The 12,661-nt window shown below is 35.7% G+C and overlaps 1 protein-coding gene across 2 annotated transcripts in view; it reads right to left on the bottom strand.

Moving 5' to 3' along the window:
- Positions 1 to 1,361: 1,361 nt before the first annotated feature.
- Positions 1,362 to 12,661, bottom strand: part of RPAP2 (RNA polymerase II associated protein 2) — a 34,638-nt gene continuing 23,338 nt past the window's right edge. For both annotated transcript variants that reach the window (XM_052666543.1, XM_052666542.1), the window contains one exon: positions 1,362 to 2,174. In XM_052666543.1, coding sequence (XP_052522503.1) covers positions 1,991 to 2,174 — 184 coding nt within the window. In that variant the 3' untranslated portion in view covers positions 1,362 to 1,990. The remainder of the gene's footprint in view (positions 2,175 to 12,661) is intronic.

Below are 12,661 nucleotides of genomic sequence, written 5' to 3'. Positions count from 1 at the left end.
GGGAAGCAATACCTAGAAAAATAGAACTATAAAACAGAAATATGTTTAATTTTCTAAATCAGAACAAGATAGATATGCAATCAAATTTTCCTCAGTGTATCTTGTCTACTAATCTTCTGTAAACTTATCTTTTGGTAAGGTCTTTTTCTTTCTTTGCTTATGTACCCACTAAAAAGTTTTCCATCATGGTATGAAAAAAAAAAAAGTATCTGCTATCTAAATTACATCATGCATTCTTCTGAATTTGAGACCAGGCACTCTCTGATGGAGTACTTTTTTCCTATTGCAGATGTAGAAAAATGTATAGCTTTAAGTGCATTAAAGTTTTCCTTATTCTAAATCACTGCTTTTATGAGCTAAATTTGACGTAACTGTCCGTTATGAGGTAAGTTAGGAAAACTAAACATCACCTAAATAAACTCTGCTGCAAATGGAGCTTTCCAAGGCACGAGCATCTATGTGTCAGGGGCAATCAACATAAATATGCTGATTGTCATGAAAGAACTACCAGGCAATAATCTAAATACAGAGATTTTTTAGGTAACTAATTACAGAAACAAGATAGAGGAATAAATTCTGTTTTTTAAATGGAATTGCTGTGCAGCAGTTCTGGTATGACCTGCTTCGGTGCTGGCATTTGCTGCAGCCTAAGCACTGTCAGATACAACTTTATGTCCAAGTTTCTCAAAAGAGATGTCCTGTGAACTGGGAATACGCAATGTACCAACAACTTATGGCATTATTAAGAATTACTACTGCATTAGTTTTAAATTGCATTTTGCAATTATTTAGTGATAGGAGCAAGTTTAAAAGTACTCATTCTAAACAACACAGCTAGTTAAAATGAAATTGCTACAGAATCTTAAAATCTATTTTGAAATTGGTAACAATTAGAAAATGTTTAAAAAGAAGTTGTACATAATGTTCAGAGACACCCTTCTCCCCCCCCCCCCCCCCCCCCCCCCGGCCTGCCTTTTCCTTAGAAGTAGCAAGACAAACAGGCTGCAGATCAGGTATCTTTGTGTACCATCTTCATCATTCTTAAAGAATACGGCTCCAAGCACTGAGTCAAATGGAAAAATGTCAGCAGCAGTGTTTCTAACTCCCCAGACTAATTTCCTCCCCCCACCCCCCGATTCCTGCAGGTAAATTTTGGCTGAAAATGTCCAAAACAAACTAAAACCAAGCCAATAATCTGGATTCCTTTCTATTGCCTTTAAATAGAAGACCATCTTCAGACCATCCCCATTTTAACTAGTTTTCATGCATACCTTCAGCAGCTGCCATTACAGAGTCAGCTTCTGCAAAGACTTCACAATCCTTATTCTAAGAAATAAACAAGAGAGCAAAAGTGCAAGAAGTACAATGAATGCTTCATTTTATTTTTCATTAAAAAAGAGACATTCCAACAACTGAAGGTGTTTGTTTTTCTCCATGCAGCCATTTCAGGTAGTGAGAGACGTTACGATTTCTGTGGGGAACAAAGTCTGAAATGAGTAATTGTCAATACACAAATTTCTTAAATATTATAATGCTAGACTGGTTAAATCATTTGAGTTTAATCAGTAGATGTAAGATATTTACTCTTCTTTATTTCTGCCTAACTAGAATGCAAAATGCAGTCTCAGCTTTAATGCTTTTAGTTTAATTTCATATTACCTAGACTAGATATAACATACACAAAAACCCCACTGCTAAGACAGTCACTATAATCACTCAGATTATTATTTTTTTTAATAAATCCCAAAAGAACTTGAAAAAAATTCCTCCCAAAATTGCAGTAAACCAACCGTATGTTCTCAAAAGATTAAAGTGATAAGCAGTCAGCATTTACTGTCAATGACAAAATCATGACACTCATTTCCACGCAACATACATCTTTTTTACTTTAAAATGTACTTTACACGCTTTCTGCTCTGGCCGATACAATCTATAGTTATTATGCATACCTACAAAATGTTGGAAATAAAAATTGTTAACTGGATTAGTTTTATGAAATGCAGAATAGCTTAAAATTAACTGACCATTCAGGTGGGCTGTTTGCTCTAAATATTCTTGTTAAACTTTCCAAATCTTCATTTTTGAAATGGAGCTCTTCAAGTAACGTGGTCAGGAACTGTGTGTATGCTGGGCTTCTCTGAGTATCTTTAAAAACTGGAATATTTTGTGACAACCTGGCAAGAAAAAAACAAACAAACAATAACAAACACTGTATACGTGTGATACAGAAAAGGACTTTTCAACATCAGCTATAAAGATGCAGGTCTGTGAGTTCAGACAACTGTAGTGAAGAAAAGTTTGTAATGTCCCACTTGATTCATTACAGTACAGCCTATGACTGTATACGTTACACACTGTTTGACCTGTACTGAAATACAAAAATTTATTAAGATGTAGTGAAACGGAAACAAAAAATTAAAAGAAAATGGGCCAGTAGTTTGTATGCCTTTAATAAATTGCATGCATTACTTAATTCAGGAAAAAAAATTGGAATAAAATGCCAGATTACTTGTAAGAGAGAAAAAATATCAATGTAAAATTTCTTAACTGAAAGCTCTTACACATTCATCTCATAAAATTTGTATAGTTCCTTCTATGAATATAATGTGAAAGAGCAGTGAAATTCATCTTAAAGAAGAACATTCTTCTGCAAATTCTTAGTAGGGCTCCTGGACAGAAGCTGTGGGTAACTGCCATCACACACACATACAGTTGGATGCATTTGATTGGAGGACTGCCCCCTGCAGTATGTCACAAAACGCGTAGCACACCACACAGCGAGCTCATTTTGCTTTAAGGAAGATTTCTCCTATTACGGAGAACCCTCCTACAGAGGCATTCTGGATTATTATTAATTTTACTTGATGCAAACAGACACACAAAACATCAGTTAAATTCCCAAAATGAGGGCCAGTCTGACTGTAATCAGAATATGATTCCTCAGCTTTGACAGTCTGGACCTTAAAGCAGTGTAAGTTAATCTTTACACACTGAAGTGCTATGAACTTAGGCTTTAGGAAAGACAGTCAAAATCAGATGCTATTAGAAAGAACTGAGCCTTTGGCAAAGAGAACACAGCTGATTTAAGCTTGAGAAGTTTTTATACGAGATACTAAAATTCAGTTTTACAACTGATGCTATATCAAAATACAGCATCGTAGTCAAGCTATTTTTTTGTTTTGGTAATGCAGTGAAGTGCTTAAAACTCCAAGTGCCCAGAGTTGTCAAGTGAATGCTTCAAAAAATAAATAGAATCAAAGGGGGTAAAATTATATTTCTGAATTTAGCTAGTAGAGCTCAGCTTTAAATTTCAAACGGTACTTGGACTTTCTACGTTTGCTAGTAGCAACATTTTACAGAAATTCGAACATTTGGGCCTGATTTGCTAAACTGTTAAGTAGGATGGAGTCCATCCAGTTTCCAGTGATTTTAATATTTACAATGAATGGAAGCTGAAAGTAGTTGCCAACTGAGAGAATAAAGTATGTTCATTTGAATAAGTGACAGACTTATCCCAATGTTACTTGGCAGGAGCTCACATCCCAGCAACAGTTGCTTGGTCTCAGTTACTGTATTTAGATAAATAGTGCTACAGAGAAATAGACACTGGGGAATATTTCAAAATTTTTGAGAATTGATGTGCTGTGAAGAAGCTGCTCAAGGTATTCTACAGCTTATTGAAAACTTCACAGCCCAGAGAACCTGTAAATATGTAACAACTGAGATCAGTCTCCTGTAGTCATTTGTATGAAGACCACCTTCCCTGTAGAAAAGCTGCATATAAACTCTCAATCTATATAAACTCTAATTCTGCATATAGACTCTTAATCTAAGCTAAAACAGTGCTGGAACACAAGCAGAAGATCTTACAAGGCACAGTAAATACAGTTCCCTGACATAGAAATAAGTTTCCAAAATTTCTTCATCAGTAAATAGATTTTTTACAGGTTAAATTATCTTCCATTTACTTGGGAACTCTATTTCAGTATGTCCATCTAATTAAATACTTTAACTACTCAGCACTGACATTTATTAAGATTTTAGGGGATGCTCAAAGTAACGATGTGATGTGCAATTAAACTGATGCATAAACCTCACTTTGTAAACCTTTGAACAAAAGTGAAGTATTCAGAGTTAGACTTGTGATTTTTGGACTGCAGCCACTAGGCTTTGTTCTGTATTTAAGACAGGCAGGATGGAGCTGTCTCTCCTGGTGGGAAGTACAGTAGTTAGTATTTAATCTGGTAAAACAGTGTCTCCAACCAGGGCTGACAAGCTGGAGGCTTTTGCATCGTGATGCTTTATCAGCAGGGAAACAGAGGAAGTGCTGATAGAAGATCAGTGACAATTTCTGAGTGTTGGTCTGGAGATGAGGATAGTGGGAGAAAGATTAGGAGATGCATTATTACTACTCTTCAAGCTATTTTTCACAGGATTTAGTAGATTATATATGAAAAGAGATGGGTGGCATAAATAGTCATGACTTCCTAAATACTGGTGCCAGGAGGCTGCAAAATATTCTCTGCAGTGTTGTAAATCTACGAGCGTTTTAACTGAATTTTCTTTTTTCTACCTTGTGCTTAAGAGAATAAGAAAAATACTATTAAGAAAAAAGCAAACAGATTGTGCAATTTTAAGTAACATAGTGAAACAGCAATGCTACCCAGCTCACATGCTAAACAGTATTTCTCTCTATGTATATTTTTAAAACTAGGGTTTGTGAAATTACACAGTTTCATAAATTACAAATATTTCTCACTATTATGCCCAGTTTAAGACATTCTGTTTACAGAGTAGCTGTTGTAGCCCATGCTAAGAAAGAAAAAACCATTCTTATTCTCAAGTAGTGGCCAGGCCTTAAATTCTATAGAACAAACTTACAAATGAAAATAGCTTTGGATTTATTTTTTTACCAGATCTTTGTTTGAAAAGTCATTAAGCTACTAATTATCTCCTAAGTGGGAGACAAAAATCAAGAAATAATTTCAGAGACACACGTGTAAGCTTCTAGCAATTATTTAAAAATTGTGCCTAGATGGAACACTTATGTATACACACGTACAAACACTTTAATCTTGGAAACCTGTCCGTAGGCATTTAAATGATGTTTTAACATCTCATTTGAAAAATTGTTGTTCTCAGGTACCTTTCCACTTCTGTAATGGTTTTTGTAGTGGCTGTCTGACAAGTTGCTGGTTTGCACTAATAGATTTGATAGTCTTAGTAACACTGGTCGCACCTAAATTAAATGTACTGCACAAAGGAGCATCATGGCTTGTGCTCTCATCCTTGCATGAAATGCTAACTGAACCAAACCATAGTTTCATGCAAATAAACCTTTGCAGTCTTTGGGATCGGTATCTTGACAGCTACGCTGACTCTATCTCTGAAGAAACTATCATGCCCAATTTAATGATATGCAAGATTTCAATTTAAAGATCATGGAATTGACTTGAAACCCTGAAGCATCTTTAGAAAAATCAGAGTGTAAACAGGAAATAAGATTTGAATCACCGTAATAGTATTTGGTTACTACAACAACAAAACAAGAAATACAAAGCCTGCTATTTGGTTAGCTCTTCTGCATATTGCAACATTAATGCTGAAAAAACTTTCGTGAAAAACTGAAGTGAGAAAAGCTACAGAGTTAAGTGATTGAAAAAACCCTATCACCTACAGAAACGTACGTAATGTTGTCCAACATTACACACCCGTGCATCAAAAGACTGCCCTCAGCACACTGTTAAAAGGAAACTTTCATGTTCGCTTCATGGAAAAGTTGTAAAGTGTGTATCAGAGTTCGTGAAACAGTGTCGTTTCCTGCACACCCACTTACACCATATGGTAAACAGGGCTTTGTACAGTTTAAAAAGTGTTAAGAATGTCAAACTGCATCTGACTGATAAAATTTGTGTTCACTGACTATTCCACATATGCTACCTGCTAGAAAAAAAAAGAAGAAAAATTAATGTGAAGCCGAAGGTATTACTATCAAGCTATTAAGTGACATCTGGCTGCTGAAAAACGTTTACCTAGTTGAGTGCTTCAACTCAAGATTCAAGCTTTCTATGAATTAGTCTCTTTAAAAAAACATTTGACAAGTACTTTTATAAATGAAAACGTATTTAGAAGTTAGTTACATTGTGTAAATTAAATGTAATAGACCAATATTGTTTGCAGTTTCTTCACTTATCAATGCCTACACTAACCCCTAAGACTGAAGACAATCAGAAAAGTTGATGGTGGAGTAATATATTCTGTGTAGTTAAGTAACTAATTGGCACTTCCTAAAAAAATGTGATCTACTTGTATAATACCATTCTCCCTCGCATGCTTCAAGAAAACCTTTCTGGCCTTTTGTTTTAAAATGAACTCTGTGGTCCCCTTTGAAAGTCCCCACATTCAATGCCACCAGTGTGATATCATCCAGATAGTGGCCTCTGAAACAGGCACCTGAAGACAACGGTAAGAACACAGCCACCTAAGAAAAGTCAAGTTCCTTTCCAGTATCTAAATTTGGTCACTTAAAATTACACAAAGAATGAAAGAATATGGGTGCACAGAAATGTACCCAGTATCATGCAAAGCTTTTGTATATTCATAAAGAAAAGCCATATTATTCTTCTCGAAACAGTTAATATTTAATTCCTCTTAGAAAAATGTAAGTATTGCCAGTGTTTCTAACTTCTTCTAAAAGCTTAAAAGCTAAAAGCCAGTCACTGTAGCAGAAGCCATGGATCCAAACTTACTTATTTCAGCTCTTTACTCTGTTTTGGCATGCTTGGAAGTGACACAAAGATGGAATTATACAGTAGAATGAAGGAACAGGCACATCCTGCCTTTCTATAGTATGCTTTGCAAAATCAATTATAAACATTTTTACCAATTAATGACATTGTTTAAACACTGTGAATGATTCTTAAAAGTCATCACAACATAGAAGTTCTTCTCTCAGTTTCCTTGTAGCTTCATACATTTAAGCCATCAATTGGACTGTGGCTATGAGCAATCTAGTCCTCTCATCCCACATGAATTTTAGCTCGAAGTCTGGAAAAACATGTTATTTATACATAACAAAGAATTAAAATGTTTACAAACCTCTTGCATCACTTTAGGTGTTACTAACATAGCTATTAATAGTCCAGAAATATCAAGCAGCCATTCCAGCAGTATGCTATTAGCATGTACTAGGCCAAAGCATATCTGCTCCGTTACTATGGCAATAAAGCATTAAACAAATCCCCGTGTGAACAGAAAACTCCTGATTACTAAGATCTTCACAGTTATTGCCAATGTTCAGATGCACATGAACAATATTTTAATGGCAGCTCTACACTGAACTGTGTTGCTGAGGTTTGGCATGACTGGTGAATGATCCATGGCTTTTTGTGTGTGAGCAAATGGCTCTGAAAGCAGAGCTGATCTCAGTCCTTAGCTAAGGACTTCCTCACTGAGCAGGGTGCTAAAAGCTAAACGCACCATTTTGTCTTTTCTACACTTTGATTTTTCCTGACCATAATCATCTCTACTTTTCCACACTGGGTTGAATTACTCTCACTATGCAAAAATATAAATTAATTTCTATTACAAAAAAGAAGACTCTTTCTCATCAATTAGATACTGATTGGTTTTCTTTATCAGATATCATTTAACACCTTAATAGTTGGATGCCCATGAGTCACTTTTGCTGTCTTGTGGATGTAAGTCTTTAAATCAAAGGCAGGAAATGCCACTGTCACATGGATCACAAATAATGGAAATTAACTTGGAAGTCTGTCTAATTTCCATTCAAAACTCACACTTGCAGGTCTATTACATGTCACTTCTGTATTTGGAAAAATGAAGTCATGAATGTAGGACAGCAGTTACCATCTTTATGAATAATGAATCAACAGTTAAAGGAACTAAACTACAAGGGCATAAAAACAGCATTTCCTTCTTTTCTCCTTCTGAATGTTTTATCCTCAAAAATACTGTTTGGGACAGTATTACCTAAAAATTTTCTGATTGGAGATTTACAAGGAGTATTCATAAGAAGAGTGCCTTTTGCCAACTCTGCTGGCAACAGAGGTTGCCAACAACCTTCCATTTTGAGGTGAAATCATCTCTGATTGCTTCTGTGAGATATAAAGGACTGCAACACTACTGAGTGGACCAAAATATATATGCAGCAGTGCCAGCTGGCAAGTGGCAGGAGCGGGAATTGTCTGCAGTCTGACCCTGTGGAAGGCCAGTCAAAGGGCAAGTCACTGAGGGCCAGAACAAAGCTTGCACTAGGCAGGCTGCTGGCCACATCAATCACATTGACCAACAGTAGATCACAGAACAGTACCAAGGAGGCTGCCATCACTTTGACAGGAGCCCCTACGTTGTTTCCATATTACAAGATACTTTAATTTCATCAACAGCTCAAGACTCCTTCAGCAGCTCTTTACAATGAATTTCCCATTCCTTGCACTGCAACCGGAAAGGATAGCATAAAACCTCATCCATACCTTCAAATAAGCTTTTGAACAGATTTACAAATACTAAATAGTAGTATCGTTTTGCAAATCATTCTCAGTAATAGTTCATCTCATGTAGTGTTAAAAATCCTCTAAAAATATACAGAGCCTTGTTCAGTAGGTGTAGCCCTTCCATTGTAATTTGTTCTACTCCATCATCACACAAGGATTTTTTTTTAAAATTGTAAGTATTTCAGAGAGAGAGATATATATATTCAGATATTGCACTACTCGTGTTAAAGATTTGATGGGCTTAGCAATGCAATAAAAACGTTATTACTCAGAAATGACATTTAATATAGCACAACTTTACAGATTACAATCTTGTTTTCCATTTTAGTTATGTTCCTATGGCAGAAGTCTGCGGTGCAACTGATTAAACAAAAAGTAATTGTTTTGTTTAAGACAAATGACCGAGTCAATACAACGAGTGTTCCAGATCAGCAGTAAAACATTGAAGTAGTTGTGCATTGCAGCCTGTAGACCATCTGCCTGTACGTGCAACTGGAGTGTAGCCATGTATCAATCACTTAAAATTACTGCTTCAGTCAATGGGCTGAATTGAAAAACTGGCAGCATTTACTCATTGCATAAATCCCTACTGAAGGGTGTTCAGGCATTCTGACAGAACAACTCAGAACATTAACTTGAGGTAGAGTCCCTGATTAACTGGTGTACCACCGGATACAGTACACTTGTTTAGAGATAAGCAGCCTTGTTAGTGAAGTATCTGAAATCACAGCAGGGATTTCCACAACCTTAAAGCTATGCTTTCCATCAGGCAAAAGTTAATATTGTTCAGAAAGCTGATCAATGTGTCAAAGCAGCACAATGTGTCTGTAATTGTAAGCTAAAGCTGCAATGCCGGGGAACTTAGAAAATATTTTTGGCTATATATTTAAATGCTTACACAGGCATCCTGTGTTAAAAGACACTCAGAAAATAAAAACGTTACACCCTCAACTTACGTAATTTAGCTGTTATGCTCAGTATCATTAAAAAAAAAAAAAAAAGACAGTTTTCTGATTACTTTCTTTTGAACATGATTTAAAAAGCTCAATTTTTTTTTTTTTTTTAAACCTTGTTAAAAGCAGAGGCTGTCTCCAGAGTGAGCACGTTCCATTAGAACACATTAATATTTGACAGAAAATCTTGAACTGGAAGCATTTAACTTACAAACAATATGCAGAGGTATTTAAAGACATCTCTAGAGTTAAGTCTTCTGTTTAATTAAATGATGATACTACTGAGGAAAAATGTGATTATGATTAGTGTCATTTACCAGTCCAGAAGTAAAGTAGCCCTTAATTTGGAGCCCTCTGTAAGCATATCCTTACGATCAAAGACAGAAGTCAGTTTTCAGACACATTTTTTGTCAGTATCCATACATTTATTCACATTTTTCTTTTTTCTTCAGTGAAAGATAAATGCTCTAAAAACAGCACTGTTGAATGATAATAACTGACAAATAAGCAAGTAATTTTCCTACTGAGGGTAGAAAGGGTAAAAAGCTACTTCTGGTCTAGTTTGAAACCAGCCTAAATATCCTAAAGACAAGAATTTTGTAGCTAAAGTGCAATTTATGTTTTATTCATTATTTAACTTTCCTTTCATTATTGTCCACAGCATCCAGCCCAGACACTTTAATCCTCTGATGGCAACAGAAACTAAATTATTCATATTTAATTTTTTTTTGTCCACTACATTTAAATCAATGCTACAGACACAGATTCAAAATTGACTGGCATTCCTACATAATACAGATACATGCAAAATTTATGGTTTGTTCAAAAGTAAACTTTGGTCACTATTTCCACTGCCTTTGGTTTTTCATATGCAGCTTCTACAAAACTATTCTATATATATATATATATTTAAATATATATATACATTTAAATACATATTTATGAATACACTCTGAATAATTATATACATCTCGTCTTCAAAAATTCACACCTTAGCATTTAGCTGGTTTCCAGATACAAGTTAACTTCATTGCCTTTGAACAAGACCAAATTTCACTCTCGGTGGAGCCAAGTGAATACAACTAACAGTCAAGAGAAAGCATACCTGCAGTAACCAGGATTTCATACAGGAGGCAATTAGCACAAACAGGGACGCAGGAAGCTCTGCTTTACTATGTGGGTGACAGCAAAGGCTGCCCACAGGGGCTGTGGGGTCTCCTCTTCAGAGGCTTTCAAGAGGTGCCAGACACGGCCTGGCACCATGCTGTGGGTATCCCCGCTCGAGCAGGGGTTGGATCAGATGGATCCAGAGGTGTCTGCCAGCCTTAGCCCTGTTGGGATTCTCTGATCCAACCACCTGGTAAAACTGCTTACAAAGAACTGAAAAAGAATCAGTGGATTTCCCATCTCTCCCCTCCTATTTTCCCCCCTCCTTTTTTATTTTTTTTCCAAATCCAAACAGGCAATTGGCAATTCAGAAAATCTGAATCTATTTTCAAATATTTGTTTGAAAATGACTATAAACACAAAATACCACACAGGTCTAGTAAAAACACCTAGTTATTTGGGCAGTGCTATACAGCATAGAGCTTCCCAAAGATTTAATAGTGGATTAGAAAAGCCTCTAGCCAAACGAGACCACTAGGGAAGCACCGACCATCTCAGAGATGACTGTGGTTTCTTATCCTAAGTTCTTCTTAGTTTAGCCACATCAAAGACTGTTTCATCATTTTTGCTAACAGATATGACTGCAGGTTGATTTTCAAATACCAACTCAAGTATATTACCACCTTTACACCACCACATTCCAAGTTATGATAATGCCTGTTCACAGACATACAGTATCAGAACTTTCATATTAAAATGTGGCAATTAAAGCACTTACATTCATACTGGGAGTTGTTCCAAACAGTTTCAAATTAGCTCACTTATCTACATAAATCCAAGGCAATAAAAAGTTCACAATGTAAGCCCAGAAGAAATCACTATCAGCTGTTTCCCTCTAACAAATCTAGGTTTCTTAGGTACACATTTCAAGGACAGGCCTTGTTTAAAGAGCTCAATTTATTTGAAGTCTCTTTCCTGCTATCCAGCTGACAGATCAAAGGTACTTCTCACTCTTAGCATTTGCTCCCACTTTACCCTCTTTTTCAACTTAGTAAAAATTTAAGTTTAGATAGATTTAAAATTTATTTTAAAATTCATTCTTTCATCTTTTTCAGTCTTTTATTCCTTAGCTTTTCTTGTTCCTCAAAGTTTTCCCGTGACACTTCCCAAATATTGGAATCCTTGGGTTACTTAGTCACAAGAAATTATGCACAGATAGAAGACACTGGGAGATTCAGAAATGCTGAGATAAACATTTCAGTCTCTGTAATGCTTACTAATGCTGTGTAAAATATACACTGTTGTATAAATTATTGTAAACACTCAGTGAGACCATTTAATATCTAAAAGATGCAAAGATGCACCTATATTTCAACCACATCCATTTTTTGCAGTTTTTTGTTGTCAGTGTTGTTGTCTTTCTTTTTTTTCCTGTCATATACTGGCAATCTATTGCTGAGAAGTCATTATCTCAGTGGTATGCAAAAAAGCCCTGACAAAACAAAACAACCACCCCTTCAATAAATATTAAATCAGAACTATACTGTCATACAGGTGGAACAGCTACAATATAATAAGCTTAGGTAAATAATTTGTCAATACTTCACTTCGTAAAATGTACTCACCTGCACTCAAATACTATGGAAACAATGATCATAAAATTGATTATAGTTTAGTTGCACAACTTTCTAACATTGTAATTTGATTACCTGCCTTTCACTCTGATATACAGATCAAACACCTGGAATAATGCAGCTGAGTAAAGAGACATGCTAGGAATAGATTTGCTTCAACTGTGTCCAATTTTTTTTTCCCCAGAAGATAAACATAAGGACTTCCAAAAGAGGCTGCATTTTCTGATTGTTTTCATGAGTATGAAAGGAACACATTTCAGAAAATACTGAAATTAATTTTTTCCCTTCAGTGTTAACGTCCCATATTAGGATTAAAACTTAATTAATTGCCAGAGTGGATCTGGACTCTCAGAGTCAAAATGCTTTTATGTTTCAAGAAGTAACATACAAAGGAGAAGTACAGACTTCCTTTGCACTTGATTCCTGCCTTATCAGGAAGTGAAGACAAGTC

This window comes from Tympanuchus pallidicinctus, unplaced genomic scaffold (genome assembly GCF_026119805.1).
Source record: "Tympanuchus pallidicinctus isolate F22 unplaced genomic scaffold, pur_lepc_1.0 scaffold7, whole genome shotgun sequence".
Taxonomy (NCBI): domain Eukaryota; kingdom Metazoa; phylum Chordata; class Aves; order Galliformes; family Phasianidae; genus Tympanuchus; species Tympanuchus pallidicinctus.
Note: the sequence above shows the minus strand (reverse complement) of the source record. Positions and strands in the feature narration are given on the sequence as shown.